Below are 20,657 nucleotides of genomic sequence, written 5' to 3' on the forward strand. Positions count from 1 at the left end.
AGCCTCTTGAGAAGGCTAGCCATGAACGTCAACATTGTGAGTCCAACTGATGAGGATTTTTAGGCTGCTTAATTTTAAAACGGTTTATGATGAGGATTTTTAGGCTGGTTACTTTTAAAACTGCAGGTGAGAAGCAGGCTCCGAGGACTGGAATTTTTCTTGCCCTTTTGAGACATTTGCGTTTGTGAAGGAAGGGGGGATGACCTTGTAGGGACCTGAAATTGGCCACCCCAGGATATGTCTCTTTGGCATCGGGATTGTTTGGGGCTGATTGCTTTTGATGGGCTGGGACAGGGAAGGAGGCTCTGGGGAATGGAACGTGCCCTTGTTGGGACACATTTACATTTGTAAGGTAAATCTCTACCTGTAAAACGTGCCTCCCTCTCTGTACCAGGAAGAAGAGGAGAGATGACCTTGTCCCTAGAAACTCTTAATGGGTAAGGCAAGAACTTAAGTTGGTTGCTGTCTGGCAATCTCGTGTAACTGGTTTAGGGTGGTGGCGTCTAACCTTTCTAACCTTTACTTAATCCGATTTGATTCTTGTCTAAAAGTCATGGGATCACCCAATGACCAGACCCCACCTGCACTGATACCATTTTAACTTTTTTTCATGTTCTTTCCTTTGTCTTGTAAAGAGATAAATCATATACCTATGCCTTAAATTTAGCTCTAACCCTCAACTTGGGGCAGCAGAAGCTCTGACTGCCCATGGGTCCTGTCCCCATGCTACACTATTCTCTAAATAAAAGAGCACTACTGCCAGATCTTGAGAGTCTAAGAAATCTTTCTTTCGACTCGGCTCACCGACCCCGCATCACAACTGTACTTGCACAGCATGTGTTCATTTTTTCTTTCCTTCTCCCATTTTATTTGGTAAAGACTTGGTAGTGGTTTTAATCTGACCTCTTCTTGCTAAGAAGAAAGTGGAGCTTGGGTCCGTTTGGAGGGTCTGAGATTTTACTGGAGAGTAGTGTGCCCTGGGGCCCGGGATGGTTATGGTAATCTTTGTGAGATCACTACAGTTGAAACAAAACTCAGGGATGAGAGCGGTGAATGCCATTGGTCAGGCAGCCACCATATCTGGAAATTTCCTGGGCAGTGCTGAAGCCTGGAGGTACTATGCTTTATTTTCACAGAAGAGCTGCCTACCTTACCAAGACTCCTCCCACTCTCCCCTAGACACCCAGGCTTGAAACCCAGGAATCATCTACTCAATGAAACTGTCATCTAACATATCTTTATTTAAAATAATTACTTGAAAAAAAATGGGGCTACTTTCAAGAACAGTGTAGTCCAATAGAAGTATCTCTGATGATGGCAGCGTTCTCTATTTGTGCTATCCAATGTGGTAGCCACTAGCCACAGGTGACTCCTGAGCACTTAAAATGTAGCCAGTGTGACTGAGGAAGTAAATTTTTAATTTGATTTAATTTTAATTCAATCACCGCATGTGGCCAGTGTCCACTGTATTGGACGGTGCAGCTCTAGACCTTTTCAATGTAGTAAGACTTGGGACATAAAAAATCATAGAAATGCTTTTTAGGTTCATGAGACAAGAAAGTTTGAGATGTGTGTTTCAAGGCTGGGTGACAATCACGTTTGGTAAGCTTTTCACCAAAAGGTGCCCCTTCACCTTCTGCTTGCCTCTGCAGTTACGGGGGTCATTGCCCCCAGCTGAGGGTCACCTACCTGGTCCTGTACCTGCATTCCCTCTGCCTTGACTGTCTTCTGTTTTCCTGTCTACCTGTTTACCTCCTGCCTGTCTTCCTGGGTCTGTTTACCCTCCTACCTCAAGGAGCTTTTATTTCTATTTTACACAAGTGAGACAACTTGGCCTGGGGGATTGGTGTCCAAGTTAGTTGAATGTATAGAATGTCCAATGAGCCTTGCCCCAATTTTTTGATAAAATATAAATCCATTACAAATTCTGGCTTTATTCCTCTCCCCATCTCAAGCTAACTTATTACAAAATAATACGGGAAAAAAAATGCTGACACGATAATCTTAGCAATGAATTCATTTTGATAAAAAATGATGGATCATACAGCTTTGGTTCACTCCACTCAAGCTGATAACACTGCTACCCAGAAACAAATGGCAGCAGCATAAACCTGATATTTCATATGTGGTCTATTTGAAAACTGAGTGTCAAGGGCTTCCAGAAATTTCTCACAAGCAGAGGAGGTACTAATAAGTACGCATTAAGCTTTCATGAGTCTGCCTTCCAGAAGTCAGCCTGCCTGTGTCTTGTATGGGTGACCAGCTTCCTTGATCCTGGGCTTGAAGCACACTCCCAGTTCTGGGACAGAAGTCACCTGCGCTGAGCGTTCTAGGCCGCTGATCGCCTTGCCCCCTGCATCTGTCATTAGGACCCCGCTGCACACGTGTGAACGACCCACCAGCGGCGGGGCACCGCGCGCCTGCCTCCAGGGGTGGCTGGTGGGGTTGCTATGACACCCGGCGCGGCGAGATTGCTGCAGCGGCTCGGGATGATGCTGAGGAGGGAAAGCTGCGAGCCGGGCGGCGGGGCAGGTGCGGCCCATCGGCGCCGCGGGCGGGAACGAAGAGCGCGGCGGCGGTGCTGCCGGGAGCGCGGGAACCTGCGGCGCGGAGCCCGCCCACCTCGCCTGGTTTCCGAGCCTGCAACCGAGGGGGACGGACGAGTCCCCGCGCGCGGCCGCCATGGGGGCGCTGGCCAGGGCCCCCTTGCTGCTGTGGCTCGCCATCGGCTTCCCGCAAAGACTCGGTGAGCCCGGCCCCTGGGCGCCCAGGCTGCAGGCTGGAGCTGAGCACTTCATTCCTCCCTGGGCCGGGAAGAAGGACGGGTGAGGGGGGCCATAGCACAGGCCCAGGCGTGTCCAAAGGAGGGCCTGCGATTTTCTATATGAAATTCTTTAGATTCCAGAGTTCAGGTTTTAGGCACATCTGCTAACTGTGCTTATGCTAAGGAACCTCCTCCAAGGAAAAATAAGCAAGTAGAAGTAACTTAGAGCCTAGTATCTCTCTTTCGGAGTAGTAGGTATTGTTCTGCAGCATCTTTAATACAACCTAAATTATGTAATGTGCATCCTCCCAGAGTAAGCCCGGAGTCCGTCGCTAGAGGGAGGGCTGGCTCATCCTGCCCCGGGTCTTTTGTAATTAAGGCAGCGCAGGCTGCAAAGGGGCAGGGGAGTGGTGATCTACTCAGTAAGAACTTGAGAAAAGAAACGGGATAGCCTGCAGCTGAGGGATATCAGAACATCTGTGCCAGGCCGGGAAAATCTGAACTTGGCCTCTTGATAAAGTGAACCCTTAGGTAAAGTGTCTGTGTGCGCACACGTGCTCTCCCATGCAGGGCTGAAGTGTGGAGTTCGTGCCATCCATTTGAGCAGTTCAGAAACTGACTTGGCATGTGGGTTCTTCTCTAGAACCTTTCGCTGAAGGAATTCAGCAGTTGGTCGACATCCATGGCAGGTCAGTATAACGAGGGCATTGATGTCTTACTAAGAAAATGGTGAATTTTTTCCTTTGTTTCAAATATCTCAACTCCAAGTTAACGTGTAATTTTTTCTCATGACCCCACTTGACCTTTCTGAGAAAAAGTTTACTTCATAGGAAATATCTTACTAACCAATTTATATCAGTATTTTAAGAATGTTATACCATATTGATTTCAATTGTTTCTGAAGGAGATGACATCTATGGGGAGATGTATATTAGTTGTGTTTGTAACTTTCTTTTGCGGCAGGTCTCCCTAAAATTAGGTGAGCGCCACTTCTGTCGAGGAAGCTTGCTTCAAGAAGATCTGGTGGTTACAGCAGCCCACTGCCTGGTTAGCCTCTATGAGTAAGTTGTGGATTTTCATTGCTTGTCAAACTTTGACTCATAGTGACAGGGCTGGGAGATACTATGTAAGATTAAATCCTAGTCCTTTTAATTTTGACATCTGGTCTACTCACCCACTGACGTTCTTGATCCCTAGAAACTTGTGTCTGGCCCAGGATTTCCCGTGCTTCCTGCCTTACTAATCAGAGACCCCACACATCATCTATACTTTGTGGAGTTAGTGGTGGGGGAGAATAATTATTTATTCTAATAAAGTATTAACATCAAACGTTACATGGGTGCTCCAAAGTTTAATAATCTGAGTTTCATTAAGAGGGAAAATATACTGTGGAAATAACAAACACTTGGCTAGATTTAAAAAGGGTACTAAGGAGGAAAAGAAGGACAATTCCAGGGACAACTTTTATTAAAAATCTTAAAAATGGTAGAGGATATTTAGACTGGCTTATGAATAAAAGAAGAAAAGGAAGCCACGCTTAAATGCTTTACACAGAAAGACAGTTGATGGTACCGGAAAGAGTTCACAAAATTTAAACACTCGTTGACTGAAAACCATGACTTTTTATGATCCCTATAATTTGCAGGGAATTATGACAATTGATAGTAATCAGTAATAATGGTATATCTTCTTTTAAGACTTAGAAATCCTTAAAGGTACATTAATCACTTTTCATTTAGTTACATGAAACGAAGAGTCTCTCCTGGGGGACACAGTTACTTATTGGAACATTTTTCTTTGGTTTTAGGAAGCAAATTAGGAGTCTGACTGTGACTGCTGGAGAGTACAACCTCCGACAAGAGGATGAGCAGGAGCAGAATATTCCTGTCTCAAAAATTATCCATCCTGAATACAGCAGGCTTGGCTATAGGAGTTCTGATATTGCACTGCTGTTTTTAAAACACAAAGTCAAGTTTGGTAAGTAGGGAGAGTGAGAATTCAAAAAATGTAATGGAGAAAACTGTGTTTATCAGTTCTGTACCAATTCACTTTAAATTCTGTGTGTATATAGTAATATTAGAATTTCGAAGTTTTGTTTATTTTAAAAATAATTTTATTTAATCTACAACATATAAAATGCACTGTACAGGCTAGGAGTCCCAGCTGCAAATTATGTATGCTAAATGAGTCAGCATTATAATTACTCCAGTGTCTTGGCTAGGCTATATTCTAGACCATCTACCTATGCTCGACTCTAGCCAAAGAGTTTGGGACATTTAAAAATGTTCTCAGAGACTTCTCCTTTCTGTCATTATTGTGGACTAGATATCTCATATTCAGCACAGGTAATCTAAACATTCTGGATAAAATATTAAAAACTTGCTTTTTTAAAAATGCAGGAAAGGGAAGTGTTCAGTGGCCAAAAACAATGAAAGAAGGCAAATCCAAAGGCGTTAGCCAGACACCGAAGAAAGGGACTGCCCTTGAGGCGTCTAACTATCTTTGGGAACCTAGAACTTTAAGTGCCCATGTGAGGAGCCTGCATGGGAGTAGGGATGGGGGATGGGAGAGTCTGATTGGAGGCTCCCTGTAACCTGAGACTTCCTGAAAGGTGATGCTTTGAAAGACAGAGGAAAAGAGTGAGGGAAATATGCCACCAAAGTGAAGGAATGAGGAAACTTGCCTACTTGAACCTCGGCTCTGGAGGGAGGGTTCTCAGGAGAATCCGTGATCACGGGCAAGCCCTCATTCAGCTTTGGTGCTGGAATTCCCGTTACCTGTGACCACAGACTCCAAGCCAAGACTTGAAAGTGTTTCCAGGTGGGTAATTGGGGCTGCTGGCAGAAGCAAAAGTAAATCCTCTCTGAAGAAATGAACCTTGACTCACAGCTTCAAGGTATTCCTATAAAGTGTTAATTAATATGAGCACACATTTACATCGAAATTATGCAGCGAAAGTTGCCACCAAAGAGAGAGAGTCAAAAATTAACAACAACCAGAACCAGATCTTCTAAGATTACAGGTGTTAAGATGAGATACATAATATAAAGTATGTTTTACTTAAGTTTAAGTAAGTAAAAGTCTATCAAAAATGACTGAAGAAACTATTAACTGAAGAGGAAGATGTGAAAAGGAGTCAATAAAACACAAAGCTATGAACATATAATTGGAATTAGATAGTAGATGAATTAGATAGCAGATTAGATCAGATATAGGGCACTAGAGGATCTGAAATAATTATCTACAAGAGACACAGAGTAAGAGACAGGGATAGACTAAAAGAGTAAATATCCAGTTTGAGCTTTAGAAAGAATATAGATAGAGAGGCTAGAATTTAAGAGAAAGTGGGTGAGGGTTAATCATAACCGATGAAACACAAATCTTCAGATTTAAGAAACCCAGTCTTTCACACTATGATATTAAAAATAATTTTTTTTTTGAGGAAGATCAGCCCTGAGCTAAGCTCTGCCAATCCTCCTATTTTTGCTGAGGAAGACTAGCCCTGAGCTAACATCCGTGCCCATCTTCCTCTACTTTCTATGTGGGACACCTGCCACAGCATGGCTTGATGAGCAGTGCCATGTCTGCATCCAGGATCCAAACCAGGGAACTCCGGGCCGCCAAAGCAGAACGTGTGCACTTATCTGCTGTACCACTGGGCCAGCCCCTAAAAATAATTTTACATCTACATATGTTGCGCTGAAATGGTAGCATGCTAAAAACAAAAAGAGGATCTCAAAAGCATCTAGAGGAGGGACCGGCCCTGTGGCGTAGTGGTTAAGTTTGGCACGTTCTGCTTTGGTGGCCTGGGTTCGCAGGGTCAGATCCAAGACCCAGACCTAAACTACTCATCAGTCATGCTGTCGTGGTGACCCACATATAAAGTAGAGGAAGATTGGCAGAGATGTTAGGGCTAATCTTCCTCAAGAAAAAACATGAGGAAGGGGCCAGCCCAGTGGCACAGCGGTTGAGTGTGCAGGTTCCACTTCAGCAGCCCCGGGTTCGCCGGTTCAGATCCCGGGTGCGGACATGGCACTGCTTGGCATGCCATGCTGTGGTAGGCGTCCCACATATAAAGGAGAGGAAGATGGGCATGGATGTTAGCTCAGGGCCAGTCTTCCTCAGCAAAAAGAGGAGGATTGGCAGCAGTTAGCTCAGGGCTAATCTTCCTCAAAAAGAAAAAATTTTAAAAAAAAAATGAGGAAGATTGGCAACAGATTTTAGCTCAGGGCTAATCTTCCTCAGGGGGGGAAAAACATCTAGAGGAAAAAACTATATTACTGAAAAAGGAATGATAATTAGAGTGATAGCTAATTTTTCAACAGCAGTCATGAAAGTCAAAAGACAGTGGAACAAGATCGTCAAAATACTGAGAGAGAGTAACTCAAACTAGATTTGTATATCATAGGAAACTATTGATTTTTTTTTTCTGCTCCCCTTCGTAGAAAAACTCTGAAGATCCCTCTATGTTAGGTATGTCCGTTTCCTCTGCTTAGTTCTCGTAATTACATGTATTAGGTTTGAGATGTTTGTTGGATATCTGAGTCTATTAGACTTTTACTCCCCCCCACCCCCACCAGATATGCTCTTGTCACAGTCAGCTATGACCTCCATGTTGCTGAATTCAAAGGTGAATTCTCAATCCTCAGCTTACTTCATGGGAGTTTTGACAGAGCTGTGCATATTGTCCTGGAAACATTTTCTTCACTTGAGTTCCAGGAGTCCCTTGGTTTCCCTCCTATACCTTTTACCCCCTTTCTTAGTCTTCTATGATGGTTCCTTCTCTTCTTCGTGACTTCTTATCATTCCAGTGTCCCAGGTCTCAGCACTTGGACCTCTTCTCTCTTGGAACTCACTCCCTTAGTGATCCTCATCCAGGATCAAGGCTTTAAACATCATTTCCTTGAAGATTTCCCCAAATGTTATGTATCTAGCCCAGGTTTCTTTGTATTGTATATACTGCTGTGATAAATAGGGGTCATATAGCCAACTGCCTAATGATCATCTACGTGGATAGCTAATAGGCATCTCACCATGTTTAAAGCAAAATCCTGATTATGCGTGACATCCTACCCGTAGCCTTCCATCTTGATTAATGACCATTCTACCCTTCCAGTTGTTTAAGCTAAAAACTTTGCACTTGTTCTTCACTCTTCTTCTCTCTCACTATACATCTAATCCATCCAAAAAATCCTATTGCTTCTGCCTCACTCTCTCTACTCTTACCATCGCGTTACAGGCTACCATCATTTCTTGCCTGAATTAATTTTAATGGTCTCTTTAATTGTCTCCACCTTCCTCTTTTGCATCCCTAATGTTAATTTTTAACCCAGCAGCTAGAATAATACTTTTTGAGATGTAAGCCAGATTCTGTCACTCTGGTCAAAACACTTCAGTGGTTTTCCACTACTCTCAGATGGAAATCAATATTCTTATCAACTGACTTCTCCCTCCTCCTAGCCATATGTTTAACCTCTTTTATGTTCATTTGTTACTAAACTTCTTTTGTTTAACTTGCTCCAGCCGTCTTGGCCTCCCCACTGTTCCTCAGACATGCGTGACATGATTCCACTGATGGGACTTTCTGTTCTGTTTCTTCTTCTTCAAAGGCTTTCCACTCAGATAACTGCACGGTTCCTTTCCTCAGCTTCTTCAAGGCTTTGCTCAAATGTCATCTGCTCAGTGAGACTTACCATGTCTACCATATTTAAAATTACATCTCCTATGCATCCTGCCTAATCCCCAGACTTCTCGTCTTCTTTACCCTGCTCTGATTTTTCCAGACCACATATTACCTAACAACTAAATTATATTTTTCTTGTTTGTGTTCCCTCTCCCCACGAACACAAGTGTAAGTTCTGCCAGGGCAGGGATTTTTTTTTTCACTGAGATCTAGAAGAGTGCTTGCTCTCTAGTAGTGATCAATTATTACTGAGTGAAAAACTGGCCCTTAAGTGCAAGGGCACACCATAAAATGTTAGTAGTTTGTGGGAGTCATTGTGGTATGTGAAACAATGGGTTATTTTTTTCCTTATTTTACTGTTCTTGCATTTTTTTTCAAATTCCTATAAATATGAAATAGTTTTTTATGAGAGAGGAGAGCTTTGAAAATATATGTCAATATTTCATTTAGGAAGAAAGTGTAGAAGCCATGAAATCAAGCAGACATCACTTTCCAAATATTTTTAGCATCACTTGTCTGTGAACCTTGTGATTTTTTGTTATTGTTGTTTTTTCAGGCATTGCTGTTCAGCCGATCTGTATTCCCCATAGAGATGACCAATTTGAAGAAGGGATTCTTTGCATGGCCAGTGGATGGGGCAGGATTTCAGAGAGTAAGAGGCATCAAAAGAATATAATAATATTTCTTCCAGGCCCCTTTGTATGCCCAGTGGAAGCAGGAATTATTTTTGGCTATGAGTAATACATTTATCCTGGGCTTTTTTTTTTTTTAACCCCTGAGTTCTGACTCAGTGAAGATTTCTGGTTGTTTTCAACGTAGAAAAGTCTATACTTAATGTTTTACATAAAACACCTCCTGCTGCCTTTTTGGTTAGGCATCTCAGATAAAAGACCTGGAGGTGACTATAACAGATGAAGAAGAATACAGCAGAAGGGAAGTCAGGAAATAGTCATCATAGTTAAACTTCTTTATCATTAATACTTTAATTTTTTTTAAAGTAAAGAAATTTTACAAAATATTGCTTTGTTGACTAAAGTTTTCCTCTTAAGGAAATATTCAAGGATATATTCAGAGAAATCACCATTGCCTATGTTAAAAATCTGCGGAATTTTTAAAAAATGTCCTCATCTCATATGTGATTTGGGGGAAGAATATAATTCACACCTAAAAAAATAAGGACTTCTACATTTTGGTTAAATATCTGTTTGAAATAGTTTTTAAACTTGTTGGTCTCTTATTGATTTGTTTCAATAAGGACAGCTGTTGACTCACTTACTGTCCTTTCTCCACAGCAAAGGAATATTCAAATGTCCTACAAGAAGTGCAACTTCCCATCCTGGATGACAGAACGTGTAATACTGTGCTCAAGGATATGAACCTTCCTCCGGTAGGAAGGACCACGCTGTGTGCCAGTTTCCTTGATGGGGAAAAGCATGCCTGCCAGGAAAAAAGCATAAATCAGCTGTTACTCAGTAACACATGGGTGATGGTGGATTCTGCCCTTCCCCAAGAGTTGCTTTTGGGGAGTTACTTCAAAATTCCCATTTCCTGCATCTGTCCACCTGGCTTCTACTGAAAAAGTTCACTTGACCTGGCTGAGAGAATTCTTTTTTTTGACACCTCATTTTTTGTGGGGAGAGGAGGCAAGGAAAATTTCAACATTTCCAACCCAATTCAATCAAGCAAGGTGACAACTTTGGCAAGCTAATTAGGTCCAGCTGTGAGTTATTTTTTATTCCACCTTTTGTTAAACATTGTGAGCTATTTTTTTTTTCAGTCTTTAGTGCAGAATGCAGTGCTTACACAAAGTTTGACCAAAGATTGCATAGCTATACTAACTGTTGGGTAAAAGATATTGTGAATGACAATGACCTCCCAAGTCTAACACAACAACGTCACAAAGAGGACTAACCTTTAGAAGATATAGAGAGGAAAAGGAGACCAATTTGCGAAAGACGTGCATTTTAAGTTTTAGGTAGAGAAGATAATTTACTTGGAAAGCCAAGCAACTTGAAACTGCTATGGGAAACTCCCTGAAATTATCTGTTGGAAAAATTTATGATTTTTCTTCTAGGGTGTCAGGACAAGGTGCAGGAGGAGTTTGGGAGGGAGGAGAGAGAAATTTACACCTATACCACTTTCTAAATTGAAACACAAGTAGGACAAGGGTGCTTTGGCTTGTCTGCATCCTTTTCAAGCAATCCTTTTTTGGATGAAGCCCTCGAACACTTTTATGCCTTTTGAGGAGGGTTTAATCCAACACAAAATTGACACATGTTCTCAAAGCAGCATATTTGGAAAGATTATTAAAGAAAGGATCCTGAAATTGTGGGTTCCTTATCCTCTAGTGTGAGAGCCAACAGTCCTTTACATATAGCTTCTGGGACAAAATTAGGCTTCCCAGGTGTTTGGCCGCATGCCCGGTTGAGTGCACAGTGCAGGGTAGGTTGCAGACAGACCAAAAAAAAGACCTGGAGATGGCAAACAAGACATATAGGTTTACTGAGAGTTGCTTAGAGGGAATGTGTGGTGGTGGCCTGCTGGATGGAAGTGTGCACCCACTACTGCCCCCTGAGAGAAGCTTGCTTAAGTAGGCAGAGGAACTGGCTGCTTGCTTGCCAAGGGGGATTGTCCTTGTATGACCTGCATTCTAAGAAGCAGAGTTCCCCTTGGAGTGCCTCCATGTTCCCTCAGACCATGACGGTCTTTGTGCTAACTATCCCATGATAAACAGCTGGGTTGGCCAAGTCCGGGACTCTTATCATCGTAAGTGCTGGTGCGTAGCCTAGACAAGGGGCCCCAAGGACAGATGACTGTTAAAGGGCACACAGGCTATTGCTCCCACACCAGGTATTCTTGAGCCTTGAGCCATTGATTGACTTTGGGGACTCTATTCACTGATGCTGTAGGCTTGGGATATGACCCAGTCTTTCCCAGCAATTCTGGGTGACCAGCTATAGTGGAAGCATATATCTGTAAATTTCCCCTTCTCCTTTCACTGATTTTGGAATCTATATGGTTGTTCCCAAAAAAGTAGGAGGGAGAGAGAAATTAAGTGTTAGCTTGACAAGATTGCAAGCAATAGTGGAAGAAAGTTACATCTGGGTAAAAAGACTGCACCTTGAAACTAATGGTGAAGAAACAAAAAGATGGACAGAAAGAATGTTAATGGACAATGACTAGTGGGCTCTTTCTTCTCTCTTTGAGATGAATGCTGATATTTGTGGACCTGCTAAAATATTTTTAACTTATGAATATTCACAAATTTTCTCCCTTTCTCTGCTATAAAAGTGGGACTCTGGCAGTCCACTTGTTTGTAGAAGAGACAATGGAATCTGGGTCCTTGTTGGGATAACTTCCTGGGGAGCTTGTGCTAGCAATTGCGCTCCTTTAAGAAATAACCATAGAAGAGCATCGCCTGGCATTTTCTCCAAGGTGTTTGAGTTGACAGATTTTATCACTCAGAACATGTTCACAGTGGGTGTAATTTCTGTGAATTCTTCCTCGTTTCATTCCAAGTCAAAACTTGATAATACTTATTTAAAGAGGAGTTTCTCTGATATGTAACAGATATAATCAGAACTAAGCTTTTAAACAAAGTAAGAATATGGCTGGTGTCTAATTCCTAAACCAATGTATATAAACTTCTATCTCAGAATTCACGAGCACTGATATCTGTCAATTTATCTTGAATTTATTAATTTGAACATTAACTGGATCTTTAAGTTTATGTTCATGTAGATTTTCTGAGATTTTTTTTGTATTTATGAGATTTGAAAATAGCCTTTGAGAATAGACTCATCACAGGATTCTTTCTTCATTTATCCAGTTGACATATTTTTTTTCCTGTAAACTACTTAAGAGCGCTAAGAATAAATCATTCCTCTTCTGCCTTTTCCATTCACCCTGGATAATTTTACTTGGTGACAGTGGGAAAATAAGGGGGGCTTTGGAGAGTTATTTTCATTTTGTGGCACTAAAATCTAGATTGGACAAGTATGAGTCTGGAGATGCCAAACTTGCCCTCGAGGAACTTTCCAATTACTCAGGGAGACAGAGAAGCAAATGGACAGTTGTGAGGAAAGGTGAAGTGCAGATAAGCCAGAGAGCTGTAAGAGCACCAGGGAGAGGTCGAAAGGGCTCAGTCCTGAGGGACCAGAAGGTTTGCTGTGCCAAGGGGCAGCATCTTCATAAGAAAAGGGCACAGGGGGCAGCCTCTGCAGAATAAAGAGGCATAAGGATACACAAGTTACAAGAATAAATAATTTAGTAAAAGAACCAAATTTTTTAAAGACTGGGAGCTAGAGCACAGAACACGGCGTTCTCTCCATCCCCCTTCATTGTGGTCCAAGATCAGCCACCTAGCTGATGATTGGAGAAGCACTGCTGCTGTTGGTCCAGCTGAATACCAGCGTTATCTCAGACTAGAGCAGGCTCTCAGCTCACTTTCGTTTGGTCTTCAGAGTAAAAGTGTTCTGTTCATTGCCATTACAGCAGGGTAAATTCTCTCCTGGTGGCCGTTCTATTCAATTTTCATCACCTAAAAGAGAAGGTTAAAAAGGTTAACAAGTCATGGACAAAAGGTTAATGACAATATTCTAAAAGGACAGTGAAATCAGGCAATAATCTTTAATTCCACAGTCAAATGAGTATCAGAATGTGACAAGTAATTTATTTAAATAACATACATTTAAGGTCATCTTTCTAAGTTTCTCATCCCCTAGTTACCTATTTATTCCAACTTCCTACAATTAAAGTGTGACATTGGCATCTGGAATTTCTGAATGAATGTTAGAGACTTGCCATGTCATTGCTAAAATTTGTGTACGTTTACTTTAGTATCTTTATACAAAAGTGTTTTATTATAACCCAGGATATCCTAGTTAGAGATGGGAAAACACCATATTAGTTCCATACTAAAAATTTGACAGCTTCATGATTCATGGTTTGAGAAAATTGGATAAATATTCAACCGGAAGAACTCAGATAAAGGAAAGAACATTATGAATTCCATTCAGCCATTAAAAAAAAAATGAAATCTTGCCATTGCAACAACATGGATGGACGTTGAGGGCATTATGCTGTATGAAATAAGTCAGAGAAAGACAAATAGTGTAAGATCTCACTTATATATGGAATTAAAAACAACAACAACAAATCAAGCTCATAGATAGAGAACAGATTGGTGGTTGCCAGAGGTAGTGTTGAGGGGAGGGCAAAATGAGTGAAGGGGGTCCAAAGGTACAAACTTCCAGTTATAAAATAAATAAGTCATGGGAATGTAATGTATAGCAAGGTAACTATAGTTAATAATACTGTATTGCATATTTGAAAGTTGCTAAGAGTAGCAAGAGTTGTTAAGAGTAGATCTTAAAAGTCTTCATCACAAGGAAAAAAATTGTAATTATGTATGGTGATGGATGTTAACTAGACTTAGTGTGGTGATCCTTTTGCAATATATACAAATATTGAATCATTATGTTGTACACCTGAAACAAATATAATGTTATATGTCAATTATACCTCAATAAAAAAAAGTAGGAGAAAAAGTATTGTAAAAGGATGTCAGATGGTTAATTAATAAAACTATATATTAAAAAAAAACAAGATAGTGGTTAAGGTTGGCAGCCCAGGTTCATGGGTTCAGATCCCGAGCGCGGACCTCCACCACTCATCAGCCATGCTGTGGCAGCAGCCCACATATAAAGTGGAGGAAGATTGGCACAGATGTTAGCTCAGGGTTGGCTAAACTTCCTCAGGAAAAAAAGAAAGAGAGAAAGAAAAGAACATCATGATTTAGAAATTTTCCTAATGAAGTCTGCAAATACAATGTCTAGGTCAGAACACCTAAAAATATATCCATTCCCATAAATATAAATTACATAATATAAATTGTATAGCATCGAGCTGACTCTGTACTGTATGTCTTGAAATGTTTTCCATAGCTGACATAAATAATCAACTTTTTTTCTATGTTTTGGAAGATTGTAGATCTCAGGGAACAATGTTGTTTGGAGAAAGTGGGAAGATTCATTACCCCCATTCTTAAGCAGGCAACTATTCTCATAATTGGTATGTATCCTAGGTAGGAATGATTCCTGGGATCCACCCCCCACAAAATCAGACCATTTAATGGGCTATGTTTTGGCAATTTTATCTAGTATCTCAGTTACTTTATTTGACTAATATAAAAGTCTATATATTTCAGCTGATATATTTTGGTTGGCAAATATTTGCTAATTGGTATTTCTGATACCCCTTAATACAAACCACCAACACGTCAACACCGCTAGAGCTTACCTGAATTGACGTGTTCAAATACCTAACATTAACAGCATCTGATAGTGAGATTGTTATGGGAATTTAGTGGTTAATCCTGTCCCGCTTATTTTCATAATAATGGTAATATTTTCTTAAGGGCTGCCTGGAAGATGGAAAATAGTTCATGATCTATAAGCCTCAGCATCTTTAGACATTTGTCTACATACCCCATTCTCTATATGGCTAAAGATATCTTTAAACTTTAGAAATTAGTTTTTGCAAGTATTTCATTTCATTGAGTGTTCTACATTCATTTTTAAAATTATATTGGACATTGAAAGGTATTCAAAGGCAGATGACTGCTCTATGAGTTTATGATCATAATGAGTTTATAGGAGGAGAGAGTAGGACAAAAATAACTATACTATAAAACAAGAAGAAATAAGCTTTATAATCCACACTACCCAGGTGTGTTGGTACTACAGAAAATGGAGAGACCAATTCCCATTGCAGTGTTTGTGAGGTGGTGCGTACTGTGGTTGGGAGGGGTAGGGAGTAGGAATGATTTAGTGAAGGGGGTGGTGTTGAAACTAGGCATTGAAGGCTAGTTATGATTTTTAGCTTAAGTCTTTTGTAGCTGTACTAAGAGATTTTTACAGATCATTCCAGGCAGAGGGAATTGTGCGTAAGCAATGTCAGGGAAGTGGAGATTATCAGGGGTGTTTGGATAATGTGTATCCCAGTGCAGCTGGAGAGCAATGTTAATGTAAATAAGAACTGGGGTAGCCGTGGACCATGAACATAAAAAGGAATGTAAGGCCTTAGTTGTAGAGGACCTTGAATTCCATGTGAAGAAGCTCAGACTTTATACCATAGGCAATTGGAAGCTAAAATGGTGGAAGGGTTGTAATTTACAAAACTAATATAAAATGAATGTAAATATTTGTTAGGAGTATAGGATGGAAATGATGTGGTTTAATTGCAGCCCACATTTAAAAGGCTTAAGAGTCTAAGTTGACTTTCTGTGAGTTAACCTGGTAATAATATAATACCAATAAAGCCCTTGTCATCTTTGCTTAAACTTCGAGAAGTATAGCATCCAGAACAAGAGAGAAAGTCCTGTGTTATTAGAGTCATGGGCAGAGTGAATAGGAAAGAGGTCACTAGGTACATACAGTCTTTAGAAAGGGACGTTGGTAACCTGGAAATTACTTGAAGGATAACGACCAAGATGGAAAGAAATTCAAAACAGTGTCTTGGGAGATATAGTGGAAAGACCTAGGAATATTTTCAGTCCAGAAAAGACTTGAGAAGACAAAGGAACTGTCTTGATTTATCTGAAAGGCGACTAGAGAAGCAGAATTAATGGCAGAGTTGAGAACAAGGAACAGAGGGTAGATGTTAGGAGGAGGCAGATTACAATCCAATGTAAAGTAGTTTCCAATTTGAGAGATTTCTGAGACTTAATGCCCTTCCTCAAAAGATAGTGAATTTCCTTTATAAATGAGTATTTGAGCAGAGCATGGATGGCTATGGGTGAGATTCTAGAAAGCATTTAAATGTCAGGTAAGGGACATGCAGATGACAGGCAATTTATCCTCAAACACCGAGAACCTGTGATTCAGCTTAGACAATGAAGTATTGAAGAGATCTCAGCAAGAAAGACTTTTAAGACAAAGGGGCTGTTAGTAGTATCAGATATTTCAAGTGTCAAAATGAGTTCAGATAAAATGCCAACAGTATGGCAATTCAAAATTTGGGAGCTGATGCAGTAGAATTGTAGGATCGAACGTTATATTCATAATGGTTAAGTGATTGTTGAAGATTTGGTATCTCTTCTTCTCCAAATAATCCAAAAAAATTTATTGAGGCCTTAAGATGTGTCAGACACTATTTTAAGTGCTTGTAATATAGCAATGGATGAAACAGACAAAAATGCTTTCCTTTGTGGGGCAAGTTGGAAGGTGGAGAGTGGCGATAATATAAGTAATGTCACATATAATAGTAGAAAGTGGTAAGTTCTATGCAGAAAAATAAGAAAGAGGGATAGAGAGTGCTGGGTTGTGCAATATTAGAGAGGGTGGTCAGGGAAGACCACGCTATGAAAATGGTATTTGAAAAAGACTTGCATAATGTGAGGGAGGGAAGCAGATGGTCATCTTGGGAAGGGACGATCTGGCAGAAGGAATAGCATGTGTAAGGCAGGGAAACTCAGTATATTTGAGGAACAGCAAGATCAGAGAGCTAGAGCTAAGTGAGAGAGAAGGGAAGTGGTCATGATTAGTAGTGGCCCAACTTCAAGGACATAAGAAGGACTTTGGATTTTATTGTGAGTAGAATATGGAGTCACTGGAGAACTTTGAGCAGAAGAGGAACATGATCTAACATACTTTAAAAGGATCATTTTGCCTGTTGTGTTTAAAATAGACTGTAGACAGACAAGACCAAGAGCTGAGACCAGCTACTGCAATAACCCACGAAAGCATGATGCCTTTGACCAGATTTGTAACAGTAGAGGTGGTGAGAAGGGGTAGAACCAAAGGATTTACTAATGAGTTGAAAATTTAGGTTTTAAGAGAGGGAGACTTATGATTGACTTGAGACTTTCTGACCTATGGGAAGGATGGAGCTGCCATTGTTTGACACAAGGAAGACAATTAAGCAGTGAAGAGAAAGAAGATGATGAGACCGTGGCTTTAGGGTAATAGGGCTAGTAGGGTAATAGGGTAGTAGGGTCAAGAGAAGCAGGGCTTTGTTTTTGTTGTTGTGTAGAAGGGTAGGCGTAACTGTCCTATGGGCAGAAGAGAGAATAAGAGTGATAAGTCAAAAAAAAGACATCTGTGAAGGAAGTTTGATGAGAACACAACAAATAAAGGTGGTTTAGCTTTGGAAAGAAGGAAGAATAATTTCTTTTGTGGAAAAGCAACCAAAAATGTTAAGGTAATCTATAGGACAGTTGAAGGAATTTACACTAGATGCTGTTCTAGTAATTAAAAGTTTTCAATTGCTTCAAGTTTAGGGCATGAAGTTGAGATTAAATAGTTAGGAAGGTATTAAATAGCTTGTAGAGTCTAAAGTAATAAGCCAACTAGAGAGAATAAGACTTTTGGCAACATTACAACTCAATATTAGTATGAATTTGTATGTATGATATTTCAACAAGTCTAGAACAAATGGGTTGTAAAATCCATCATTATTTTATGTACCACCAATAAAGAAAACAAAATACCCAAGATTGGGAGATCTCCATATAAAGCTGGGACACCAAAGGCTGTACCTTCAGTGTAAGGCTAAGCAATGCCTAAGCCCACCCACGTGGGAAGTTACGTGCCTCAACCTTGGCACTGGATGTAGGGAGAGATAAAAATCCTCCCTGAAAATTTGAATCGCACGGGTCTACAGTCTAAAATTCCCACCACCAGTGTAGTCCCAAACTCTTCAAGCAGAAAATTAAACAGTATGCAGTTGAGAGTGCCCCCAGGTGACTGGCCAAAGCAAATACAAGTCCCTTCTGAAAGAATTCTTTCAATCCACGTCTAACAGAATTGTAAGACTCCATTGTGAGATCCTTATGGTTTTAGAGTGTTCAAACGTGAAAAGACATGTGTTTTAGATATGTTAATAAGGTATGGAGCCAGTTCGCATACTTAGTGACTCTCCAGCATGCTAAGCAGCCTTGAATGGTGGAAGGGTCTTGTAAATTCCAAATGGAGTTAATTAGCTAATGCTAAGAGAGAAAGAGATAGCGTAGAGAAGGAGCAGGCAGTTATACAGTCCCTCCGAGCCTATCTTTATTCTGGCTGATGGTAGCTAGACTCTCAGAAATGGCAGATATGTGGCACTCAGGTGACCTCCTTCCTTCCAGGCCCATGGAAGACATTGTGTTTCTTGGAGCATAGAACAGTGCCTGGCATATCATAAATGCTCAATAGCTATTTGAATGAATAAATCAATGATTAATTTTGGTAGTCCTCATTCGCTTAGCTTGACTAGACCTCAGAATCCTTTTTAATGCAGCGATTGCTACCAATAAATCAAGGTTGGCATATGATTTGAAATCTATTTTCCATCTCTGAGTTAGAGATTTTGAGGCAGAAAATAACTTGATGAAAACAGGAGAAAATACTGGCCTTGGAATTCATAAAGCCTAAACCCTATTTCCTATTATATGAGATGTGATGAGTCTTTAATATCAACGCCAGTTTTCCCATTTGGAGAAAGACGAGTAATTTCTCTCCTGTCCATTTCAGAGAGATGTGATGAGTCTCCAGAAGGATGATGAATGTGGAGTGCTTTTTCAATTGAAGTGCTTAAAAAAAGTGAGCTTTATAATATTTTAGGCAGCGTATTGCTATTTAAATTGAAGTGCTTAGAAAGTGATGTTAATAATATTTTAGGCAGCCTATTTTTACATCTATGTTCAGGATGATGGACTTGAATAGAAAAGAGTAAAGCAAGGAGTTTCTGGTTAAGGTGATGTTTGGTAAGAAGAATTGTTGCATTTGGTTTTTGGAAACTGGATATGAAAGAGCTGGATAATTCCTACAGTCCTGAACATTTATTACTTAGAGGGCAGTGGGGCTGTTAACAGGTCTGAGGTTGTTGATAAAGACTACTGAGTCTTAGAAAGAAGGTCATTCTCACATGTTAGATTCCAAATAAGATTGCTCTGCACTCGGATGAATGTGAGACATGGAAGATGCTAGGGATTTATGGCCCACTAGGATTTCTTTTCTTGAGTAATAATATGAATTCATGGAGGAAAATAAAGGTAAAGGACTATGTGTTAAATTATGTAAGAATACTTTCAAAATGTTTAGACATGTTTCTAAAGATGTTAGTAAGAGGTCACAGCTGATCTTCCTGGGCGTTAGAGAGGTGACATTGCAACCCCAGGGACTATGACTTAGGCTGACCTTGGAGGATGTGGCTGGTTAGGGTTAACATATGCTGCATGGTCAATCTATAATCCATAATCCATAATTCAACTTCTGGATGAATATTATGAATTTTCAGTTTTCACTAATAACTTAGAACAGAGAGATGAATCTTAGTTTTCTTCAATTTATACATCAAAATTCTAGCATTTTATAACTAAATGAAATTTAGAAGGTGTTCTCTGGCCATTCTCTAATTAATACTCCTCTATTTGTTGAATAAATGCCAGCTATTTGAACATAAACAAATTATTCTCACATAGAGAATTTCCATTGCCTTTCATTTTCTAATATCCTGTAGAAAGTTTATTATTGGTGAGTTATGAGCTAAAGCCCAGATATTAGACCTTATTTGTCACGCTCGACTCTGCCATTTATTATACTTTCCCCGCCTTCCTCTATCTAGCTTATGTATCTGGAAAATAATGGTACCAGAAGATAAAATTATCCTGATAAAATTCACAAGCTTAGACATAGAAAATCAAGTTGGATGTGACCATGACTATGTATCTTTACAATCAAGCAACGGAATGCTTATTAGTAAGTGCATTACGTTTATTTTCATCTGTCATTTCAGAGTATTGACCCCAGAGCTGCTGAAAGATCTGAAATTAGATTTCTGCACACAGGATGATTATTTTATCTTACAAACTGTGCCCTTCTTGCAGGGGTGGGAGTGTGTGTGGTAAGAGTGAAACCAATGACCAGCATATTGACTGAGCTTTCTCTAGTTTAATAACAGGATTGAGTGAACTTGATCTCAGTTGTCAGAAACTTCCTTTCAAGGCAATGTCTCTTTTTTCATTTTTATCACAAAAGCGGGTGCGTGTTTGCCAAATTTGGTAAAGATAAATGAACAAATGGAAGAAAATGAACCATTCCTAATCCTACCGCCTAGAGATAAATGCTGTTAACATTTTGTTGTATATTCATTTATATATATTAAAGGAACACACGGAACTTTACATTGTTTTGTAATGTTCTTTTTTCTTATGACAATAGATTATTCCAT

General features: G+C 40.1%; 1 protein-coding gene across 1 annotated transcript in view; it reads left to right on the forward strand.

Annotated features, from left to right (window-relative positions):
- Nucleotides 1-2,682: 2,682 nt before the first annotated feature.
- OVCH1 (ovochymase 1) overlaps nucleotides 2,683-20,657 on the forward strand; it is an 81,722-nt gene continuing 63,747 nt past the window's right edge. The window contains 10 exon segments of the mRNA XM_046663607.1: nucleotides 2,683-2,746; nucleotides 3,335-3,453; nucleotides 3,728-3,825; nucleotides 4,572-4,741; nucleotides 9,004-9,099; nucleotides 9,740-9,892; nucleotides 11,740-12,010; nucleotides 13,622-13,662; nucleotides 14,432-14,519; nucleotides 20,052-20,185. Coding sequence (XP_046519563.1) covers nucleotides 2,683-2,746; nucleotides 3,335-3,453; nucleotides 3,728-3,825; nucleotides 4,572-4,741; nucleotides 9,004-9,099; nucleotides 9,740-9,892; nucleotides 11,740-12,010; nucleotides 13,622-13,662; nucleotides 14,432-14,519; nucleotides 20,052-20,185 — 1,234 coding nt within the window.

Source organism: Equus quagga, chromosome 1 (assembly GCF_021613505.1).
Source record: "Equus quagga isolate Etosha38 chromosome 1, UCLA_HA_Equagga_1.0, whole genome shotgun sequence".
Lineage (NCBI taxonomy): Eukaryota > Metazoa > Chordata > Mammalia > Perissodactyla > Equidae > Equus > Equus quagga.